Source organism: Bubalus bubalis, chromosome 22 (genome assembly GCF_019923935.1).
Source record: "Bubalus bubalis isolate 160015118507 breed Murrah chromosome 22, NDDB_SH_1, whole genome shotgun sequence".
NCBI classification, from domain to species: Eukaryota; Metazoa; Chordata; class Mammalia; order Artiodactyla; family Bovidae; genus Bubalus; species Bubalus bubalis.
In genome coordinates this window covers 38,199,463-38,223,355 of record NC_059178.1, presented here as the reverse complement: position 1 = coordinate 38,223,355, position 23,893 = coordinate 38,199,463, and the positions used below count along the sequence as shown (strand labels likewise).

The 23,893-nt window shown below is 36.1% G+C and overlaps 1 protein-coding gene across 1 annotated transcript in view; it reads left to right on the top strand.

Moving 5' to 3' along the window:
• CCDC178 (coiled-coil domain containing 178) overlaps positions 1-23,893 on the top strand; it is a 408,302-nt gene that overhangs the window by 52,024 nt on the left and 332,385 nt on the right. The window contains exons 3-6 of the mRNA XM_025273247.3: positions 6,780-6,869; positions 14,888-15,027; positions 18,380-18,402; positions 21,786-21,868. Of these exons, the coding sequence (XP_025129032.1) occupies positions 6,780-6,869; positions 14,888-15,027; positions 18,380-18,402; positions 21,786-21,868 (336 nt within the window). The remainder of the gene's footprint in view (positions 1-6,779; positions 6,870-14,887; positions 15,028-18,379; positions 18,403-21,785; positions 21,869-23,893) is intronic.

The following is a 23,893-nucleotide window of genomic DNA, read 5'->3' as shown; positions in this document are numbered from 1 at the left end:
TTGCTTCTGCCAGAAACCTAGAGCTCTATTGATATGGTCCAAACTTAAAATTATTCATGACTTGAGAGTTCCATGGACTTTCCAATGAAGAAAATCTAATCTTCAAGTGAGGACCACCCAAAGTCTCAGTGATGAGATTTTTTAATTTTTGTTTTCTTTTTAGTGTACACTCAACATGGAGAACATTTCACTATAGTTCTTTGAGTTCTTTTAAAGGTTGTTGAGGTGGTTTATGTTTCTATTGATTTCTGGTTTGCATTTACTCTGAGGCTGTAGCCCTTTGCTGTCCAAAGTCAGTGTGAATTTGACAGTTTAGTTGGAAGTTAAGAGGTTTAACGTTTTTTGTGCTGTAGGCCCTTTGAAGTCTGTTGAAGCTTACACTCTGTTTTGAGAATATATTTTTAGTATATTATAAAAAATACAAAAAGTACTTTATAAGAAGTACAAAAGTATTTGAAAATAAAGAAAAAAATTTTCTTATCTAAGCTCATGGATGTTCTGTCATAGAACTTTAAATTAAGAATTCTTGAGACTAGACTTTATTATTTTCTGTCACTTAAATGTCATCAAACATCTTTGGAGCAAGCCCAAGGTTTTCAGGAACTGCAAATGACCTTTACGTAATTGTCACTTTTATACTCTGGCGCTCCAGAGAAAATTCTAGGTTCCTATCTCCTTTGATTTTTTCCTAGTGTTTTCTGTCTTGTTCAGCTTTTCTCTCAAGTGTATATGTAATGATCATAATTTAAAAGACATGACATATATCATCATGATATATGGAAAAATTGATTTAATGAACCTATCCTGCCATTCCAAGAAATATGAGTACTATACCCCATTATTTTATATTGAATCTTATTTTATATGAGAGAAATTTTTCTGGCTTAACAGTTTTAATCCCCTCTTAAATTCTGTTTCCTCTGCTTAAGAAAAAAAATGATTCTGAGATAAAATAAAACTGGGAAATTATATATAATTTGCCTTTTACTTGGAAATTTTTTTAATGAGCACTAACATTGAAAGCCCCGAAATGTTCTACAGTGAAGATACTTGCTTAAACCATGTTATTTGATCATAGAATCTTTTCTTTATATACTTATTAGAGTATAATTGGATTATATATATATATGCATATATATATTTAACTCTTTATTTTATATTAGAGTATAGGTGATTAAAAATGTGTTAGTTTCAGATGTACAGCAAAGTGATTCAGTTAAATATATATATGGATTTTGAAAAGAATTTGAAAAATGGGGACGACAGAGGATGAGATGGCTGGATGGCATCACTGACTCTATGGACATGAGTCTGAGTGAACTCTGGGAGTTGGTGATGGACAGGGAGGCCTGGCGTGCTGTGATTCATGGGGTCGCAAAGAGTCGGACATGACTGAGTGACTGAACTGAACTGAACTGAACTGAAGAAATAAAAAGCAATCAGTTAAACTAGGACCTACCTTGAATTTTAAGATGCATCCTGATTTAATTAGTATGTTGAAAACTATTACCTTTAAAAGCAGTTATTCCACATCTGTATGGAGTTCATAATATGTATATCAATTTTGTCATATAGTATTCATCTTATGCTATGTATAATTTCATTATTCTAAACTGTATATGCCATAGATGAATGATGAAGAGTGAAAATATCACCTTGTGTTTTTTAGCTAAATTTGGTTTGTTTTAAAAATTACACTATTTTTAAAATATGATGTTGCTGTATTATTGCACACACATAAATATATCTTTATTAACTCTAGCTTTAACTTTTAAATAGTAACTTTCAATACTATTTAGCTCAAGTTCTAGATTCCTTCAGAATTTGGCCATGTCAAGTTCTCTTTCTCAGGAGAAAATGCATATAGTTTATTTAAAATTTTTTTCTGTTATTAATATAATTTTTGTTTGGCTGTTCTTTTGGAAAAATTTAAATCATTCAAAGTAGTTATTAATGCTTTTATAGCACTACCTTTTATCATTTTTATACTATTTCAACAGTTGAAATTTCTTTTACGTTTTGCATATTCTTGCTATAAATATACTTCTGCTTCATTTTTATTTTTAGTGGGGTTTGGTACATAAATATTCTATTATTAAATATTAGCATAACTGTTTATTTATATCTGTAAAAGTGAAAGTGAAAGTCGCTCAGTTGTGTCCAACTCTTTGTGACTCCATGGACTTATATAGTCCATGGAATTCTCCAGGCCAGAGTCCTGGAGTTGGGTCATCATTCCCTTCTCCAGGAGATCTTCTCAACTCATGGTTTGAACCCAGGTCTCCCACATTGCAGGCAGATTCTTTACCAGCTGAGCCACCAGGGAAGGCCTTATATCTGTATAATCTATCGAAGTATTTTACTACTATTAGAGTCAATCTATTTTTATCTTATAATTTACATACAGTGAAATGCACAAATGTTAAATTAATAATTTAATGCATTTTGATAAATGTGTACATCCCCCCATTTTAGATAGAAGATATATTTATCACCCCTGAAAGTTTCTCACCTTCCGGAGATAACCACTATCTTGATACATAATAGTTTAGTTTTCTCTTTTTTTAAGGCTCATAACAATGGAATTACATAATACCCTTTTTATGATTATTTTTGTTCTATGTACTTTTGAGTTTCACCACTGTTACTCTGTGTATTACTAGCTCATTATTTTTGCTACTCAGCATTATAGTATTATATAACTACTCAATATTTTTTAAAAGTTGATTTTTCTAGAGATGGATATTTAGATTTCCAGTTTCTGTTATTAGTAAAGCTATCTCAGATGTTCTTAGATATTTGATTATCTTGGGTAAAAGGGTAGTTGAGTGGAATTGCTGCATTGTAGAGTAAATCTATTTAAATTTGTAGGAAATGTATTTAACTTTATAGGATACCATCAAACAAACAATAATGTATTCTTCTATTTGAGAATTTTTAAACATTTCAGAGATTTTACAATGAAATAGATAAATTCCCTGCCCCTGTCTATATATTCCTTCTTTCCAATAGTAACCAATCCTAACAATTTTTTTGGCCAATGTATTTTATATGCATCTATAAATATCTATCAATGTCTGTATCTCTTTTTAAAAACAAAAAGTGATGTAAAAACTTACAGATCTATGTCTTGCTAATTTTCATTTAGCACTGTACATGGGACTACTTTCTATATTGGCACATGATGACTTACCTGTTTGCTGTTTGCATAAATTTATTTATTTTTATTTTCCCAGCTTTATTGAGATATAATTGACATGTAATGTTTTAAGTTTGTCTGTCGTCATGCAGTCACTAAGTCATGTCCAATTCTTTGCGACCACATGGACTGTAGACCTCCAAGCTCCTCTGTCCTTGGGATTTCCCAGGCAAAAATACTGGAGTGGATTGCCTTTTCCTTCTCCAGGAATCTTCCTGACCCAGGGGTCGAACCCAGGTTTCCTGAATTGCAGGCAGATTCTTTACCTCTGAGCCACCAGGGAAGCCCTCCTGTGTAAATTTAGTTGTACACTATGATGATTCGATGTTTGTATGTATTGTAAAATGCTTACCACAATAAGGTCATTGAACACATCCTTTACTTCACATAATTATCATTTTGTTGTTATGGAAAAATGTTTATAATCTACTTTCATTTCTATTTTCAAGTATACAATACAATACAGTTAACTATAGTCTCCATGCTGTACTTTAGATCTCCTGAAGTTTTCCTCTTACAACTGTTCCCTTTGACCAACATCTCCTCATTTCCCCGACCATTCATTTCCAGATTCTGTATTTTGTTCCATTCATCTATGTATCTGTATTCATGCCAGTACTGATAGCTTATGGTGAATGGTATTGGATTCGTGATCCCTGAAGAAGATTTAACTTCGGGACCAGGGACCAGGGACCATGCTTGATCACTCAAGTGCTTTTGTGTAGCAGAGTTTTATTAAAGTGTGAAAAGAGACAGAGAAAGCTTCTGACACAGACATCAGAAGGGGGACGGAGAGTGCCCCCCTTGCTAGTTTTAGCAAGCTGCTTTATGTCTGTTAGAAAGCTATTAATCAGATAAGAAAGACACCTCAAGGCTGAGGGAGTTTCACCAGGCCCCTCTCCCACAATATATATTTTTGAGCTAGGATGGCATGTGGTGTGTCATCCCCCAGTCATGAAACAATTCATATGAATACTGGTTTGTTGAGCTATTATCAGCCCAAGGTTTGAGAAAAGAAAAAAAAGTTAGTCTTAGGTGGAACCATTTTGAAGAAAGGCAAATTCCAAAGCAAATACATAGTTTCATTAACATAACTTAAGAAAAACATTTCCATAAGAAAAACAAATTGGTTTGCTCAAAATTTGAGAAAAGTTAAATTCAGGTGGAACCAGGTGTCGGCATAGCAACACAAAATTTTAAGAGACACTTGCAGCCTATTCGGAGAAGGCAATAGCAACCCACTTCAGATCTCTTGCCTGGAAAATCCCATGGATGGGAGGAGCCTGGTAGGCTACAGTCCATGGGGTCGCAAAGAGTTGGACACAACTGAGCGACTTCACTTTCACTTTTCACCTTCATGCATTGGAGAAGGAAATGGCAACCCACTCCAGTGTTCTTGCCTGGAGAATCCCAGGGACAGGGGAGCCTGGTGGGTTGCCGTCTATGGGGTCGCACAGTGGGACACGACTGAAGCAACTTAGCAGCAGCAGTAGCAGCAGCCTATTTCCTCTGTTTGGAGAGCCCTGGCCTTCCTGCCTGTTACCCTCTCGGCACCATGCTGTTCTGATTATTATGGATGCAATACATTTTGTAGTGCAATTTGTAATGCAGTTTAAAATAAGGAAGTGTGATGCTTTTGGCTATTAGGAGTCGTCTTTTTTTTTAGGAGTCTGTCGATATTCCAAGAGAATTTTAGGATTTTACAAAAATTCTGTCAGACATGCTATTGGAATTTTGATAAGAATTGAATTGAGTGGACGTTTTAACAATATTTACTCTTCTCATTTATGAAGAGTAAATCTTTCCACTTATTTGCTGTTCTTCAATTTCTTTCACCAGTATCTTACAATTTTTAGTGTATGGATGTTTCAGTTCCTTGGTTAAGTTTATTGCTATGCATTTTATTCTTTTCATGCTATTGTAAATGGGTTTGCTTTGTCTGACGTACCTATGTATAAGGTAATATACATTTATGTATCAGTTGCCTCTGATATCTTTTGGTTTCCATTTATAAGGAATGTATTTTTTCATCCCTTCATTTTGAGCTTATATATGCCCTTAAATCTGGAATGAGTCTCTTGTAGTAGCATATATATAGATATATCTTGTTTTTTTTTTATTTTTTATTTTTTTTAATTTGCTCAACCACTCTGTGCTTTTTTATTGGAGAGTTTAATTCATTTTCATTTAAAGTGATTATTGATAGATGAGGCTTTCCTAATGGCATCTTGTTGATATTTTATGTGTGTTTTGTTGTTCTTTTGTTTAGTTGTTCTTCTCTTGCTGTCTTCCTTTTTGAATTGATGATTTTTCATAGCAGTATACTCTGATTCCCTTCTTTTTTTTCTTTGTGTGTCTACTATATGTTTTTGCTTTGTGGTTTCTTTAAGACTTAAATGAATTATTTAACAGATGTAACAGTCTATCTTGAGCTGATAGCAACTTAAGTTCAATCACATGCAAAAACTCTACCCTTTTAAATACCCTGCCTCCAAATTTTGTGTCTTTGATGTCACAATTTAAATCTTTTATATTTTGTATCTATTAATAAATTATTGCAGTTATAGCTATTTTAGTATTCCTGTCTTTTAACTTTTATACTAGAGTTAAATATTTAATACCTCACTATAGTATTGGAGTATTCTGTATTTGAATATACACTTACCTTTACTGACTTGTTTTATGTTTTTATTTTTGTGTTACTAATTCATATCCTTTTAACTTGAAAAACTCCTCTCAGCATTTCTTATAAAGCAGGTCAAATAGTGATGAGCTCTCTCAGTTTTTTGTCAGAAACTCATTCTTTTTTGCTTCTGAAAGACAAGTTTGCCAACAAAGAAGCTGAGGTCCTCTGCAGAGCAGGTACTGGGAAACATGATCATTGCTGGTTCATGCCTAATGTTGATAGCCTTTACCATTCTTCCTGTGCCAAGCCATCTTTATGCCTCTCAGCTTTGCTGATCTCTGAGTAGGAGGAAATAAAGGACTATCCTTTGTGCAGTTCTCCCAAAATTTGATTCATAAGAATTGTTTATCATTTCAGCGTCCCCAAAGGGAAGCTGGTAGCTCACACTTTCCCAGGGAGAGGGACTATTTCAGACCAGAGTTTTCTCAGCATGACCAGTGTCACTTACGGGACTGGATAATGCAGACGAAATGAAGCTATCTTCCTTCCCATTTTGTGTGGTTGTTCTGTTTTTTATATTTTTGGTCCATGTGGCTGAAGTTTCTTAAGTGGACTCTTGAGCTTCCCAAGGCTATTTTTGTTTGCGTGTCACTGTCTGATTGTTAATGATTATTGGTAGATGGAAGCTAGGGTCTCCAACCCCACCATTTTGGTGATGTTACTCGGAATGACTTTTTTTTGCTTTTAATAGCTGTGTGCTATTTTGAATACCTTCTTGTAAGAGTTAAGCCAATTGAAACATCTGAAGATATTCTACTATGTTTTTGTTTAATATCGATATTATAGTTGCTTTTTCAAGGACAACACTTTTACAACATAGTTTTGTACATTATTTTGCTTGTTTTAAGTGTATATATTAACTACTCACTGAAATTTTTGTTTTCTTTTAAAAAGACAATGCCACATCACAAGCTTTGGTTCGATTTGTTACCCCTGAGGAAGCTGTTGAGGTTATTCATGAAGATAAGATGACAAACACTGAAGGTGAGGGCAGAATCAAAATTGTAGAGTAACCTATGTAAACTGTATTTATATTCACTCATTTGTTTCTGATGCCAGTGTTACATTTTTATTAATAAATAAACCTAAATATCATTAATAGTTAACAATGACTGATATATAATATATGGACATAATATTTTAATAAATTTCATCAATAGTGTATTGTTAATTAAAATTTGATTCATAATAATTTTTTATAATTTCAGAAATTTATGAATTTTAAAAATAAACAGTTTCTTTATCCTTCATGTTAGGACTGACACATGCTGGAAACTTTCCAGTTCATTAAGGATATGTTTCTTAGAATGAAAAGAAGAAGGGCTAATGTTTTGGGGTTGTGAAATCCAGAATTAAAAATTGTTCATTGAGATTCCATGAAACGCTAGCTCAGAAAGTGTTTCTGGTGTCCTATGTGGAAAGAAGTAGAAAGAGATGGTTAAATGTGTGCATTTTATGTATGCTGTGTGCTTAGTTGCTCAGTTGTGTCCAACTCGTTGTGACACAATGGACTGTAGCCCGCCAGGTTCCTCTGTCCCTGGGGATTTTCCAGGCAAGAATATGGGAGTGGGCTGCCATGCCCTCTGCCAGGGGATCTTCCCAACCCAGGGATCAAACCCGGGTTTCCCTCTTGCAGGTGGATTCTTTACCATCTGAGCCACCAGGGAAGCCCCTTTCTATAGTGTTTCATATTTTTTCTCAGATCATTCTCGTGGAGAACTCCATATTTATCAAAATATTTAATCTTAATTTTTGTTAATTTAAGCCCAGTTCATCACCTGTGCTTCTGACCAACTACTATATATTATTAGTGGTTTCAGTTTATACCCCTGCCTACCTAGGTTTTGATTAATTTGCTGCAGTGGCTCACAGGACTCAGAGAAACATTTTACTTACTAGGTTACTGGTTTATTATAAAAGAATATAATACAGGAACAGCCAGATGGAAGAGGGGCATAAGACAAGATATGGAGGAAGGTCACAGCCTTCCACAAGATATGGAGGAAGGGATGTTGTCTCCAAGCATGCCACTCCCCCCAAATCTCCATATATTCAGCAACCGAGAAAGTCTCAGATCCCTGTCCGGTTGAATTTTTATGGAGTCTTCATCATATGGGCAGGATTGATTAAATCACTGACCAGAGATTGTTGATTCACCCTCCAGGCCCTCTCCCCTCCCCAAGGGTCAGAAGTTGGTGGTGGGACTGAAAAGTCCAACTCTGTAATCAGAAGATTGGTTTTCCTGAGTCCCCATCCTTATCTGGGGTCCAAAAATCACCTCATTAGTATAAAAAATGACATTTTAATTGCTCTCATCAGTTAGGAAATTGCAAGGGTTTTAGCATCTTTGTGCCAAAAACAGATCGAGAACAAATATGTATTGCTTATTCTAAATCACGGGAGCTTCCTCGATAGCTCAGTTGGTAAAGAATCCACCTGCAATGCAGGAGATCCCTGTTCAATTCCTGGGTCAGGAAGATATGCTGGAGAAGGGATAGGCTACCCATTCCAGTATTCTTGGGCTTCCCTTGTGGCTCAGCTGGTTAAGAATCTTCCTGCAATGTAGGAGACCTGGGTTCAGTTCCTGGGTTGGGAAGATCCCCTGGAGAAGGGAAAGGCTACCCACTCCAGTATTCTGGTCTGGAGAATTTGTGACTCTCTGGGTCACAAAGAGTCAGACATAACTGAGTGACTTTCAGTTTAACTTTCATTCTAAATCACAATATCAGAGCAGTGTATGACAAATGAATACTTTGGGACAAAAGTATCTTCAGTATTTTGAGTAACATCAATTTGTTTGTATGCCTTTTAAGAATTAAGAGAACTGTTAATGAATAAGGACAGATTTGAACTGAATATTGAAGGATATATTTGTATATGAAATGTGAGGAGGGAATTTAAGAAAGAACGGAATGAATCAAATAGTATGGTGAAATAACACAAAATATGGGAAAAGTAGGTTACTTTGAATTCAGCATAGGAAAAATCCAGAAATATAAAGATAATTGGTTAAAATAAAGTTTGAAATAATCGAGGTGCAGTCAAGAAGCATCTTGAATTTCAGGCTCAAAAGTGTGAACTTCATTATTGCTTAGTCCCTGGTCCTGTATAAATTTGATTAGTGATGTTATGTTGCCAAATCTTTTGCTTGAAAATTTGAGTCTGAGTGTGCTCTGCAGAATTATTTGGGTACAGGAGGAATATGGAAGCGATTGTCCTAAACAAATAAACTATCAAATAGTTCTCCAGAAAAGAGAAGTTTATTTGGATCAGCAGATTCAAGGTCTGCAACCATTATGAACTATATGCAAATTCCCCCCAGTTCCCCCAAGGCGCACTCTCTTAAGTAAGGGAAAAGAAGTCAGGAGAGCTGCAGTAAACAAGGGCTTCCCAGGTGGCGCTAGTGGTCAAGACTAGAATGGTACCAGGTTCTTTAATTCTGTCACTAGGGAATGGTTGGTGGTCTTTTTATCAAACAGATTTGTTGAGAGAAAATTTAAATACAATAAAATCCACTCATTTAAGTATACGGGTCAATGATTTGACACCCATTTAACCACCATCTTAAACAGGGCATAGCTACTCTTTTCAGAAAGTTAGTCCATGTCTTTTGTGTTCACTATCACTTCACCCCACCCTTCATATCCACAGATATCATTTCAGTTTCACCATCTTAAAATTTTAAATAAGTGGGATCATTCCACTTATGTGTCTTTTTGTATCCAGTTTCTTTCAAAGTCTGAGAAAGAGGTCTGTGAGATTCATCCATGTGGCTGAATACATTAGTAGTTTCAATGTTGAATATATCAGCAGTTTGTTCATTTTACTGCTCAATAGTGTTCCTTTGCATGAGTGCTGTATAGCCATTGACAGAAACTTTGGGTTTTCTAATTTTGAGCTATCATAAAGCTGTTATGAATAATTACACGTAAGTCTCTTATGGACATATTTTTATTTATCTTGGATAAATACATAGAAGTGGAGTGCTGAGTCATACGATAAGTGTATACTTAACTTTTATAAGAAACTGCCAAACTGTTTTCCAAAAATCATCGCCAGTTCCACCAGCAAGATAGGAGTTACAGTTGTACTGTATGTGCGTGCTCAGTCACTTAGTCGTATCTGACTCTGCAACCCCATAGACTGTGGCCTGCTAGACTCCTCTGTCTGTGGGATTTTTCAGGCAAGAATACTGCAGTGGATTGCCATTTCCTCCTCTAGGGGATCTTCCCATCCCAAAAATCAAACCCATGTCTCCTGTGTCTTTGGCATTGGCAGGTGGATTCTTCACCACTGAGCCAACTGGGAAGCCTATAGCTGTACTGTATTCTCACTAATACTGACTTTGCCAATTTTTAAAATTTTTGGCATTCTAGTGATTGTGAAGTTGTACTGCACTGTGAATTAAATATGCACTTTTCTGATCATTAATGATGTGGAGCATCTTTTTACATGCTTGTTAGTCATTTGTATGTTATCTATTGGAAAAACCCAGTCTTATGCCCATTTTTTATTGGGTTGTTTTCCTGTTGTAAATTGTCTCCACACATTCCATATATAAGTCATTTGTCAGATATGTATCTGTTTCCTCCCACTCTGGCTCGTGTTTTCATTTATTATAATAGCTTATTGAGGCAAGCAAAATGTTTTGATATTGATGTAGTCAAATTTATTTTTTCAATGTTTCTCTCTCTCTCCCTTCCTTCTTTTCTGCCTGTTTTTTCGTTTATTTAATTTTTTAAAGTGTATTTATTTTTAATTGGAGGATAGTTGCTCTACAGTGTTGTGTTGGTTTCTGCTGTACATCAACATGAATCAGCCCTAAGTATACATATGTCTCCTTCCTCTTGAACCTCCCTCCGACATCCCAGCCCATCCCACACCTCTATGTTGTCACAGAACACCAGGTTTGAGCTCCCTGTCATTCAGCAAATTTTCACTAGCTATCTGTTTTACATATGCTAATTTTCATGTTTCAATACTACTTAAAAACGTTTGCTCCTTGGACGAAAGGCTATGACCGACCTAGACAGCATATTAAAAAGCAGAGGCATTACTTTACTAACAAAGTTCCATCTAGTCAAAACTATGGTTTTTCCAGTAGTCATGTATGGATGTGAGCGTTGGACTATAAAGAAAGCTGAGTGCTGAAGAATTGATGCCTTTGAACTCTTGTGTTGGAGAAGACTCTTGAGAGTCCCTTGGACTGCAAGGATATCCAATCAGTCCATGCTAAAGGAGATCAGTCCTGAGTGTTCATTGGAAGGACTGATGTTGAAGCTGAAACTCCAATACTTTGGACACCTGATGTGCAGAACCAACTCACTGGAAAAGATCCTGAAGCTGGGATAGATTGAAGGCAGGAGGAGAAGGGGATGACAGAGGATGAGATGGTTGGATGGAATCATCAACGCAATGGACATGAGTTGGTGATGGACAGTGAAGCCTGGCATGCTGCAGTCCATGGGGTCACAAAGAGTCAGACACAACTGAGTAACTGAACTGAGCTGAGCTACTTTCCCAATTGCCTGCTTGTTTTTAAAACTATTTTTTTCTATTATGTCCTGTCGTATCTTGTTTGTGATGAGAAATACAGCAGTTATTCATGCCATGTCCTCTATATGCAATATGTCCTTTTGTATCTGGCCGCTTAAAGATTTCCTCTTTAATTGGTTTTCTCTCTTTAATTGATGTTCTCAGACATAGTTCTCTTTCTGTTTTTGTATTGTGTGAGATTTTTGAGCTTCTTGGATGTGTGAGTTGATGTTTCTCATGAGATTTTGAAATTTTTTGGCTGTTATTTCTTCAAATATTTTTCTCTCAAAATTTCCGTCTCTTCTCCTTCCAGACTCTCAACTTCACATATTCTGGACTTTGATTATATTTTATTTTTTCCCTAGAATAACTTGAGGATCTGTTCTTTTTCTTCATTTTTATTTCTTTTCTTTAGATTGGATAATTTCTATCAATCTGCCCATTCATTCTTTACTCAGGGAAAGGTCTCTTCCTAAGTTCCCCCACCACCAGTTTATAACAAAACTAAAAGAAGCTTTGTTTTTCATTTAAAAAAAAGTTAACAGTACTTTCTGTTCATCACACAGAGGCTTTGCAAGGAGAAGAAATTATTTCTAAACTTATGAGCACTAGCTTATTCTACATTTTGAAAGAAAACCAGGATATTAAAAGGGGTAACGGAATGTGAGAAAAAAATATTGTGTTTGGGTAAGAGTTTTTCCTCAGAGAACTGACTTCAGATAAAGGCATGATACAATAATCTCAGTGATGAATGTAAAGGAATTACATATTAAAAGCAGAAGAGAAGGAAGAATGGTAGTAATAAAATCTTAAATTATAGGGCCTGTGTGACTAAACTGTGTAAGGATCTAATTCATTGAGTGAGGAGAGTTGACAGTTAATGAACATAAACAACCCTTTGCCCACACAATCAGACCATCAATATTTTTTCTCAAAAGGAAGTTTTATGTTGCAGTCTCAACAAACCTCAACTCTGGTTAGGTCCAGAAGGATCTTACGCTTATGCATTAATTCTGAGCAAGGATGTTGGAGTTGGGCTGATTTTTAAAGAGAATGAGTGTCCTGCCTGAGTTTAATTCTTGAAATATTTACCCGATTTTTTATGCACGGTCTTTACAAGGTAGAGCTCTATCAACTTAATGTTTGACTAAAGCTGTTAATTCATTTCATCATGGAGTTGTAGGTGAAAATGGTCTGATATAACACCCTGCCATCTGGCTCTGGTTCATGTATTCAGTGAGAAATCTAAGGTTAGAGATTGATTAGTTTTATCTTAAAAATCACAGTTATCAGTCAGTCAAGCTGATAAATGTGTGACCAGAGACAGCAAGTTTAGTGACCTAAGTGTATCTATAATGTGTGTAACATGAAAAAGAAGTGGAAAGGAAAGTTGTAACTCATACCCTTAGTATTAGGATAAAGCAGTCATAAGAACTCATGGATTCTTGTTCTTTCTCATGCTGCTTGTAGTGCTGTGTCTTTTGTAGACTTTTAGTGCAAACTCTAACTTTACAATATTTCCTTTTCCCCACTTTACCATATGTAAAATGTTAATCCTAAACCATGGAGTGCTCTGAAAATTAATGAATAACTCATCTGGTAGGTTGAGAATGGCTCATGTAGAAAAATGTTAAATGAGTCATTGCTATTCTTGTTTCCTCCACATTTAATGAAGCAAAACAAATGCTTTGACTATAAGGAAAACTACCTGCTTGTTAAATGTATACTAAAACCCTATTTTTAGAGGGCTAGACAACATGCCTGTATTAGGATATTTGGATAAGAGATCAATGTGTAATTTTTATCAGCTTGGTTTTTTTTGTTTTTGGTCCTCTGAGTGTTACAGAGATGAAAAATATATATCTGTGTATGAAATAAAGAGGAAAAATAGAATATAACAAAAAAAATAGTCACGCCAAGTATGTGTGTTCACCATGGTCAAAGCAAAGTAAAATACATTAGAATATCAGCACTGATATCTTGAAGGAACATTTGAACTTCACAAACAAGTGACGTGAAACTTTTGAGATGTCTCTGAGATATCCTTTTAGAAACACTTCTGTTCATTTCATGTCATTTTTAAATATAAAAACAACCTTCATGGTATTGTGTATACTCCCAAGCCAGAGAGAAATAGTTTAAGTCCCAGCTCTCCCACCTCTCAGCTCTGTGCAGTGCAACACTTGATATAACAACTTCTCTAAGCTTTGATTTCCTCATATATGAAATCAAGACAAGAACCCCTTTCAATTGATTGTTGTGAAGATTAAATAAAATGTGGCATCAAAAGTGCTTAGCATAGCCCCATGTTTAGTACATATATTTAGTGCTCAAAAATGTCAAAAAAATATGTATTTTTTCCTATGTGGACTATTATTCTGCATATAGGATATGAACATGTATGGGATAGACACATTGATAAATGAAACCTATGTCATTTTGACAGATAATGTATATTTGGAGGAGGATATTTTGAGATTTCATTTAAAGATATTTAAAAGACTTCAGTTTATATGAAGCTATCTAAAATATTTACCATCTCTGTGTGTTGACACTGGAACAAAAGGATCAGACTGGAGGCAACAGCATTGCTTCCGTGTTCATCAAGGTCAACTTAAATGAGAACATCAGTCTGTTCTCACTGAGGCCCCAAGCCTATTTTGTGTCTTGCATTTACGATCAGTGATTGCAGCTGTAATCCAGCTCAGCAGAGTCCTTAGAGGCCACAGGACTGCAGGTAAGCACTTTGGTGGGGCTTCATGGACAACTTCGCTGTGCTTCTGCAACCTTCAGTTGGTTCAGGACATGCCAGGATTAGAATCACCGAGGCACATCGGACTGAGTGGATTTTATGATGAGTACAACTTGAATGCCACAGTGAGAACATCAATCACTCTTCGCATGAGACTTCAATTTTCAGAAATGGAAGGTAGAAAATGAGGTTATTATGAGGATGATGGGGACCTGCTTTTATTTATTTATTTTTCAGCAGGAGAAACCATGCTGAATTTAAGGAAGAACTTCAATGCATGAGTGGTTGGATATTATTTACACTGGAACATGTGGTGTCTCTTTGAGAGGAGAATTTAAAATATATGTCAAAGTCACTTCTTAAGTGATTCAAGGTCTATGTAGAAACAAATGGATGAACTGATTTTCCGCCTTTTTTCTTTCTTTTTTTCATGATGCCATGGAACACTTCAACTTTTAAATTTTCTTAAAGTTTTGGTCTCATCTCTTAGGTTTATTTTTATTTGTTGCATTTTATGTTATAAATGATCATTTTATTTTAGTTTTCAGATTATTGGAAGGTTCATTCTATAATTCTCTGACATTTATCAATCTGTTGATTGAAGTTGGAGTGTTAGTGCTAGTAAAGCAGAATACTTTTTGTACATTCTGAACATCAAGGTTTACTATTCTGTATGTAACTGAGAACTGATGTCCTCTGTCTGCTTTATCTGTAGAGCTGAATAAAGGCCTTTATTTTGGCTACCCATGCCGACGTGAAAGCTGTGCTTTAGTAAACATCCCGGCTCCATGTGTCAACAAGATGATTGCACACATTGAAGATGTGGAGTCTAAAATACAGGAGCATCTGAAACGGGTAAGTCATATCTAACGTGCTGAAATTTTTGTATAGGGTCTATAGGTTTCCCTGGTGGCTCAGTGGTAAAGAATCCACCTACCAAGCAATTAATGCCCATTCAATCCCTGGGTCAGGAAGATCCCCTGGAGAAGGAAATGGCTACCCACTGCAGTATTTGCCTGGGAAATCCCCTGGGCAGAGGAGCCTGGCGGGCTACGGTCCATGAGGTCATGAATGAGTCAGACATGACTGAGTGACTAAAGAACAATAACATAGGGCCTATAAGGGTCCCTGGGAGTTATTTATTTATTTATTTTTAATGAGTCTTGCACTTCTGTATAGAATCTTTGCTCAGTTGCACAATTTACTAATCTGGACATGTTTTTGATAGTGTCACTTCAGAAGGGTGAAATGACCTTATTAAATAGATTTTTTTTTTCTCCTGCATGTTTGTTCTTTATCCAGCGGCAATCATGCTAAGTAGTTATTTCCATAAGCCAACTTGACTAGTAAATTAAATAGTATTTACATCCTTTTCAGGGACACTAAACTGATTAGATGTTTAGATGAGTAAATTGGTGTATAAAAGGACAGAATGCCCTTTCTAATGAATTATTTGGTTCTAAAGAAATACTTAAAAGGTCTGTTAAAAGAGAATACAATGATTCTTTGTCTTTTTAATGTTAAAATTTGCCTTTATTATTCTGAAGGTAATTTAATCTTGAAGTTACTATAACTATCTCTTATTTTCAAAGGATAATTTAGGAATGATTAAAAACCTTTTCATACCTTTTATTCATATTACATTTCTAAGTAATTAATACACAACTACTCTGCCCAGATAGGAAGAAAAGTTTGCCAGAAACCTGTGCTATTTCTTTTCCTTGATCACTGTTACTGTTTCTGGCTCTGAGAGAGTTCCAGTGGGCCCTCGTCATGCTTAATCTAAGGTGCTATTTCCTTTTAGAGGAGTTAGAGTGCAGAATTTAAGATCACAGCCCTAAGAGCCACAACTTCTGTGAACTTAGATGAGAATGGTGATAATGATACCATGTTAGATAGCATATGACATGCACTCAATATATGTTGACTATGTATTGTTATTTCTATAATATTATTTCTATCATTCTATTTTAGTATTTATATCTGTTGCTGCTTTGTTCCCCCAAATTAGAACACTCCTTCAGAAAATGCATTGCAGGTCATCTGTCTAATGGTGGCCTGGGCCTTGAAGAGTATAAGTAGATAGGAGAGAATTAATATTAATTAATATGATATGCTGGGACTTCCCAGGTGGCTCAGTGATAAAAGAATCCACTTGCCAATGCAGGAGACGCAAGAGACTTGAGTTCAATCCCTGGGTTGGGAAGCTCACCCAAAGGAGAGATTGGTAACCCACTCCAGTATTCTTACCTGGAAAATCCATGGACAGAAGAGTCTGACGGGCTACGGTCCAGGGGGTTGCAGAGAGTTGGAAACAGCTGAGCACAGACAGATAGAATACGATATGCTCTATACTTCACAAGTGTTTTAATTAACAATTATGTATGTTGCTTCTGCTGCTGCTAAGTCGCTTCAGTCGTGTCCGACTCTGTGCGACCCCATAGACAGCAGCCCACCAGGCTTCCCGTCCCTGGGATTCTCCAGGCAAGAACACTGGAGTGGGTTGCCATTTCCTCCTCCAATGCATGAAAGTGAAAAGAGAAAGTGAAGTTGCTCAGTCATGTCCGACTCTTAGCGACCCCATGGACTGCAGCCTACCAGGCTCCTCTGTCCATGGGATTTTCCAGGTAAGAGTACTGGAGTGGGGTGCCATTGCCTTCTCCGATGTATGTTGCTAACATGATGAAAATAGATTGATAGGTGGTGTATATGAATAGTCAAAGGCCCCACCTTTGGCCTCACACTGATATCTCCTGTCGATCCACAGTGGCATTAGAGTAGAAGTACTACGCACCAGAAATGCAATGTGCTTGAATCGTCCCCAAACCATCCCCCAAGCCTGGTTTGCGGAAAAATTGTCTTCGTGGAACCTGTCCCTGGTGCCAAAAAGGCTGGGGCCACTGCTATAATATAACTCAGAACTATTGTTGAATGGTTACTGTTCTGTCTAACAGATAGATGGAGAAATAATAATTTTAAATAGTTCAGAGTCTTATTTATGGTCATAAGACAGAGTTGGGATTCGATCACACTCCCCCTGTTACCAAAGCCCACGTTCATTACCCATTCCTGCTCGGATTCTGAGCATTTAGCTAACTGTTAAAAACAATGGTTAATGGGCAGCTAAAACAATGACCTTGTGCATGCGTGCTCAGTTGCTTCAGTTGTGTCTGACTCTTTGTGACCCCATGGACAGCAGCCCACCAGGCTTCCCGTCCCTGGGATTCTCCAGGCAAGAACACTGGAGTGGGCTGTCATGCCCTCTTCCAGGGGATCTTCCCAACCCAGGGATCAAACCTAGGTCTCCTTCAGGCAGATTCTTTACTGCTGAGCCACCAGGGAAGCCCAAAAATGACCTCACGCAAAGTAATTCACAAAATAAGCTAAGTATTTTACAGCTTATCTTATGGAAAATTGAAAAAAGCAGCCTTTTTCTGTAGATATATTATGTAAATAAGCCAGCTGCCATAAGTTTCTCCATCCATTCATAGATGTTTAAATGTAATTCTGAATCTTGAAAAGAAAATTCCTCAAAGTAGAGTTACTCTGAACATTTTACCTACATTTATTTTGTATAAGTGTGAGAAAACATTGGAAAATGATGGAAATAATCACCTGGATATCTTCCCATTCAAATGAGAGGTTTTGATTTGCTTTTCTTCTACCTTATACGCCCACACTGCCTAGACTAAAGATGATTTTATTTAATTTGAAATTATCTCTACTCAGTTGAAAGTATCTTTTCATTTAATCAATACAAGTCATTAAGGTGCTACCATAACTTAAAAGAATGGCTCAGAGAGAAACTATTTAGAAATCATTCTTTAAATATTTGTAAACTTAACATGTAATTATGTGTTTTCCACTTTATGGTAGTATATTGAAATTTAATGGATAGTATGTACTTCTGATTGTGTGGAAAGTCTGTTAGGAGAAAACGGAATTTGAACTGACTAATTTGAACTGAAAAAAGGTAAAGTTTAGAAACAGGTGAAGGGTGAGAACAATTAGGTGAGACTGATAATAAAAGAATAAGGCTAACTAAGATAAGGATATACTTGTTGTGAAAACAACACAGTATAATTTGACTGAAACAGGAGAATATAAAGTAGAGTGTTAACAATTTTGTCAGTGAGTTAAGGTGTTAGTTAAATCTATTATTGATTTGAGATGTTAAAAATTTGACTTTCATCTTTTATTTTGACAGTTTGAAACTTCTTTGGAAGAGTGGTAAGAACTTTTCATGCTTCTTTTACATTTTTATATTCAAATTTTGATAATTAATCTGCTGTAGATAAGTTTATTTCAAAAGAAAAAAGATATTGAGAGCAGAATTTTATGTTATGTATTAATATTTATTTTTAAAAATGTAAGAATCAGGATGTCACTGGAAATAACAGAATAGGAATCTCCAGGGCTCTGTCCTACCATAAAAGCATCTATAACTTTTGGCAAAAATTGGTCAGAGTCAGCTTCTGCAGAAATCTGAAATCTAGTTCAAAACTTGCAACAATAAGGGGAAAAGTTAATGCAGAAAGAGTGGCTGTCTTGCCTGAAGGAAGGGCTGTGGCATTTGAAATGTCCCACTTGTCATCCTCCAACCCTCAGATCAGTGGTGGTCATGAAGCAAATAGCCTGAACTTGTGCAGATTGCTAGTGCCAGATGGAACAATATAGATCTTATTCTCAAAGAATTATAGTTCAGTGTTTTGACAAGTCTGATGACTCCCTAAAGGGACTAACACAAAGATTGACTTTGTTTTTCCTGATTTAGAGAAATTACAGAGCTGGAGCCACCTCCAGGCAGTGTTTGCTGAAAGTATTTAAGGTCATATACTTGTCACCAGTGTCTGACATTGTGGATAATTTGGGACAGACACTGAAAATATCAGAATGCCTGGGAATGAAGAATTTGGGGAAAGAGATATTATAAATGGGGAAATAGGATTTTTCAAAGTTCTCATATATATTGGAGAATTCAAAAATGCACAAATATGAACAGTGTTGGACACATGCTCAGGAAAGCCCAAGGAGACTTAATCTTTTATCTCTGGCTAGCCTTAGGATCTACACAGGCAAGAATTGAAGGTAGAGGCAGAGTTATAAACATCCTGAATAAGCATGAAAGAAGTACTCCAACTAAGAGCCAGTCCGCTAAGATTGGGAGCAAGCATATAGTTTTCCCTTTTTCTTTTCTTTTTTTTTCCCTGACCTCAAGTATTTAAGGTAACTTGGACAAAACTCAAGTTCACCAATAAGCTAAGAAACACTTTGGTGACCCCAAGTGAAAAAGAATGTGATATTAATACTACAGTAAGTGTGTGGAAGAATCACTAAACAAACAAAAGCAACCCACAACAAACATCAAAAATAAACACAATAGAGGGATGGTAATCTTATTTTCATATCACATTAGAGTACTCAAAATTTCCAGGTTTTTACAAAAATTATGAGGCAGGGGAAGAATAAAAGAAAATTTACTTCCATTATTAAGGGAGAAAGCAAAGAAAATACTCTGAGTAAGCATGACATTATGCTTATTGGACTAAGACTTTAAATCAACTGTCTCAAATATCCTCAAAGAGATAAACTGTGGACAAAAATACCACAAAACCAGGAGATTAATGTCTCAACAAATATAGAATATCAATGAAGAAAAAGAAATTATAAGGAAGATCCAAATAGACATTTTGGAGCTAAAAGGTACAATAACTGAAATGAAAAACTAGAGATGTTCACCAGCTGAGGAGGAAACCTAGAAAATTCATATATATATATATATATATATATATAAAAATTAGACAGCATGCTATAAAAAACCAGAGAGACAATTTGTAATCTCTGGAGGTAATTAAAAGTACTTTGAGATGAATGAGAATCAAAACACTGTGTATCACAACTGAAGAGATGAAGTAAAAGCAGTGCCCAGAGAAAAATTCATAGCCATAAATGATTATACTAAAAGAAAGGCACCTAATCCAGTAACCTAACTGTATGATCTAAGATCAAGAACAAAACAAGGATAGCAATCTTGCCACTTTTATTGAACATTGGGACCCTGATACAATGCTACTGGGAATGAAGAAGTGGACCAACCACTGTGAAAATGTTTGCTGTTTCCTCAAAAAGCTAAACCTAGAATTACCATATGACCCAGCAATTCCACTCTGATATATGTACCCAAAAGATTTCAAAACCAGTGTTCACCCAAAAACTTCTGTATAAATGCTTGTTATCATCAGTATTCACGATAGCCAAAAGGTAGAAACAACCTCAAATCCTTCAATGGACTCATAGATTAATAAACAATGGTATATCTGTACAATGGAATATGATTCAATTATAAAAAGTAATGAAGTTCTGTGCTACAACATGGGTAAAATGAAATATTCTGCTTTGGTGTTAGTTATTTTCTTGTGACTTTTATCAGAGGAAGTATGCTTCTTTTTATACTCATTGGAAAGGGCTACTCTGGTGACTCAGTGGTGAAGAATGCACCTGCCAATGCAGGAGACATGAGTTCAATCCCTGATCCAGGAAGATCCCACATGCCCTGGAGCAACTAAAGTCTATGTGCCGCAACTACTGATCTTGTGCTCTAGAGCTGGGAAATGCAACTACTGAGCCCATGTGCAGCAATAAAGATGTAGCACAGTCAAAAATAGAGTAAATATAAAATAAATACATTTAAAACTAGTCTAGTATTCAAGAATTGGACCAGATAAATACTGATAATGAGAAATGTTTCGTTATTCAATATATGGAACTTTCACTAGCAAAGTTCTCCAGATAAATACTGATAATGAGAAATGTTTCGTTATTCAATATATGGAACTTTCACTAGCAAAGTTCTTCAGAAAAGAAAATTTGGATATTTTTCTAAAACATTATTAACTTCAAATATGAAATCATATTTTTGCTCCTTACATTTTGTATTGTCTTCCCAGAAACTGCTAAATTGTAATTGGAGAAATAACTCTCAAATTATTTTCAGTAAGTTCTCTTTTTTTTTCCTGACAGCAACTTTCTCAGAAGAGACTAATATCATTAAAAAAAAAAAATACTGCTTTACTATCTCTCAAAACATTTCAAGTCATTTTAACAAATTTTAAATTACTGTTAATTTACCATGAAGTATAAATGCCATTACCAATTAGAATTTTGCTATTTTAATTTCTTAAATAGTACCATTATCATGTATAGTAAGTGTCACTGTAGACATTTAAAATTCAATGTAAAAACATCACCTAAAATTTGTTTGACTAACTGTAAGTACTGCTGCTTCTGCTGCTGCTGCTAAGTTGCTTCAGTCATGTCCGACTCTGTGCAACCCCATAGATGGTAGCCCACCAGGCTCTCCGGTTCCTGGGATTCTCCAGGCAAGAACACTGGAGTGGGTTGCCATTTCCTTCTCCAATGCATGAAAGTGAGACGTGAAAGTGAAGTCACTCAGTCGTGTCCGACTCTTAGCGACCCCATGGGCTGCAGCCCACCAGGCTCCTCCGTCCATGGGTTTTTCCAGGCAAGAGTGCTGGAGTCGGGTGCCATTGCCTTCTCCAAACTGTAAGTACAGTCCTTCTTTATTAATTGATTGCTTCTTTTCTGTTATAAAGGAGCAGAACTTCTTTCACAGAAGACCTGAAAAAAGATCTGAGTGTTGCTACACTAGTGAAAGAGCCGAAACCAGAATTGAGAGGTAAAATTGTACCTAATACTACATAAGCAGAATTACATTTAAAAGCTCATTAGCTTTTCATATATGTATTTCTGATATTCACAAGAATCATGTATGAGTTTTATAATTCTTATGAGTGTCTAGCAGAAGTAAGAGCCTTCTGTACTGTTTGATTAAATACTTATTCAACAAATATTTATTAATTACTATAATATACTATATACTGCTCTAGGTCCTTCCCTGTCTACTTCTCAGGAAGTGAATGGTAATCCAGTACTGTCCATTAGGACTTTCTGTGATAATAGAAATATGTTTTGTCTCATTGTCCAGTAGGGTAACTACTAGCCACAGGTAGCTGCGAGCACTTAAAATGTGGTGACACTGAGGAATTTAAATGTTAAGTTTAACTTTAACTTGCATTTAAATGTAAATTAATCACATGTGGTTCATGGCTACCATATTGGACATTACAGCTCATATATATATATATATATGGTTCAGTTCAGTTCAGTTGCTCAGTTGTGTCTGGCTCTTTTTGACCCCATGAACCATAGCACGCCAGACCTCCCTGTCCATCACCAACTCCCGGAGTCCACCCAAACCCATGTCCATTGAGTTGGTGATGCCATCCAACCATCTCATCCTCTGTTGTCCCCTTCTCCTCCTGCCCTCAATCTTTCCCAGCATCAGGGTCTTTTCAAATGAGTCAGTTCTTCACATCAGGTGGCCAAGTATTGGAGTTTCAGCTTTAACATCGGCTTTAACTCCAAGTATTGGAGTTTCAGCTTTAACATCAGCCCTTCCAATGAACATTAAGGACTGATTTCCTTTAGGATGGACTGGTTGAATCTCCTTGCAGTCCAAGGGACTCTCAAGAGTCTTCTCCAACACCACAGCTCAAAAGCATCAATTCTTCGGTGCTCAGCTTTCTTCACAGTCCAACTCTCACATCCATACATGACCACTGGAAAAACCATAGCCTTGAAGACTAGCCTTCTAGCACAATTTCCAAATATAAATGTATAAAACTTTTATACTGGTATAAAAATTTGTATTAAAAATTATTTCAACATATTTGAATATATCTTTGGCATAATTTTAAACACTTCTTCCTACTTATGCAACAAAACTTTGTTAAATGCCTTCCTTTAGTGAAGGATAACTAATAAACTCAGGACTCTGTAAAAGCATGAACATTTTGTATTTGCCTTTTATAATGAAAGTGAAAATCTGATTCAATTATTTCTTAATTTTTCAGTGACAAATTCTAGGAGAAAATATCAATGTATTAATGGTCACAATAACTGATTCCAATTATGTTTATTATAAACATGTATATTTAACTCTAAAACACAAGACAGTCTCAGGATGAGGAACATTTATTGTAATTGTTTCCACTGATAAAAATGGGATTTTCCAGGTGGCTCAATAGGTAATGAATCCACCTTCAAGGCAGGGATATGCAGGAGATGTGGGTTTGATCCCTGGGTCGGGAAGATCCACTGGAGGAGTGCGTGGCAACCCTCTCCTGTATTCTTGCCTGGAGAAACCTATGGACAGAGGACCGTGAGTCTTTCCATAGGGTTGCAAAAAGTCGGACATGGCTGAAACGCCTGAGCACACCCACACCCTAATAAAAATGCAGGTGGTTGCTCACTTATTCAACATGAAACAATAAAACTAATTGAGATGGTATTCTGGAAAAAAATCCAGAGAGATGTTAAATAGAATTGGAGACACCTTAAGTTATACACCTGGAGAAGGCAATGGCACCCCACTCCAGTACTCTTGCCTGGAAAATCCCATGGACGGAGGAGCCTGGTGGGCTGCAGTCCATGGGGTAGCTAGGAGTCGGACACGACTGAGCAACTTCACTTTCACTTTTCACTTTCATGCATTGGAGAAGGCAATGGCAACCCACTCCATAGCATTTGTTTTAGATTGCTATTGTAGAAACAGTATAAAAGACATCTTGTATAATGGACACCTTTGGTAAAACACATATATATCTAATCAAAAGTGCTTTAATTTTGAGTGGCATTAACT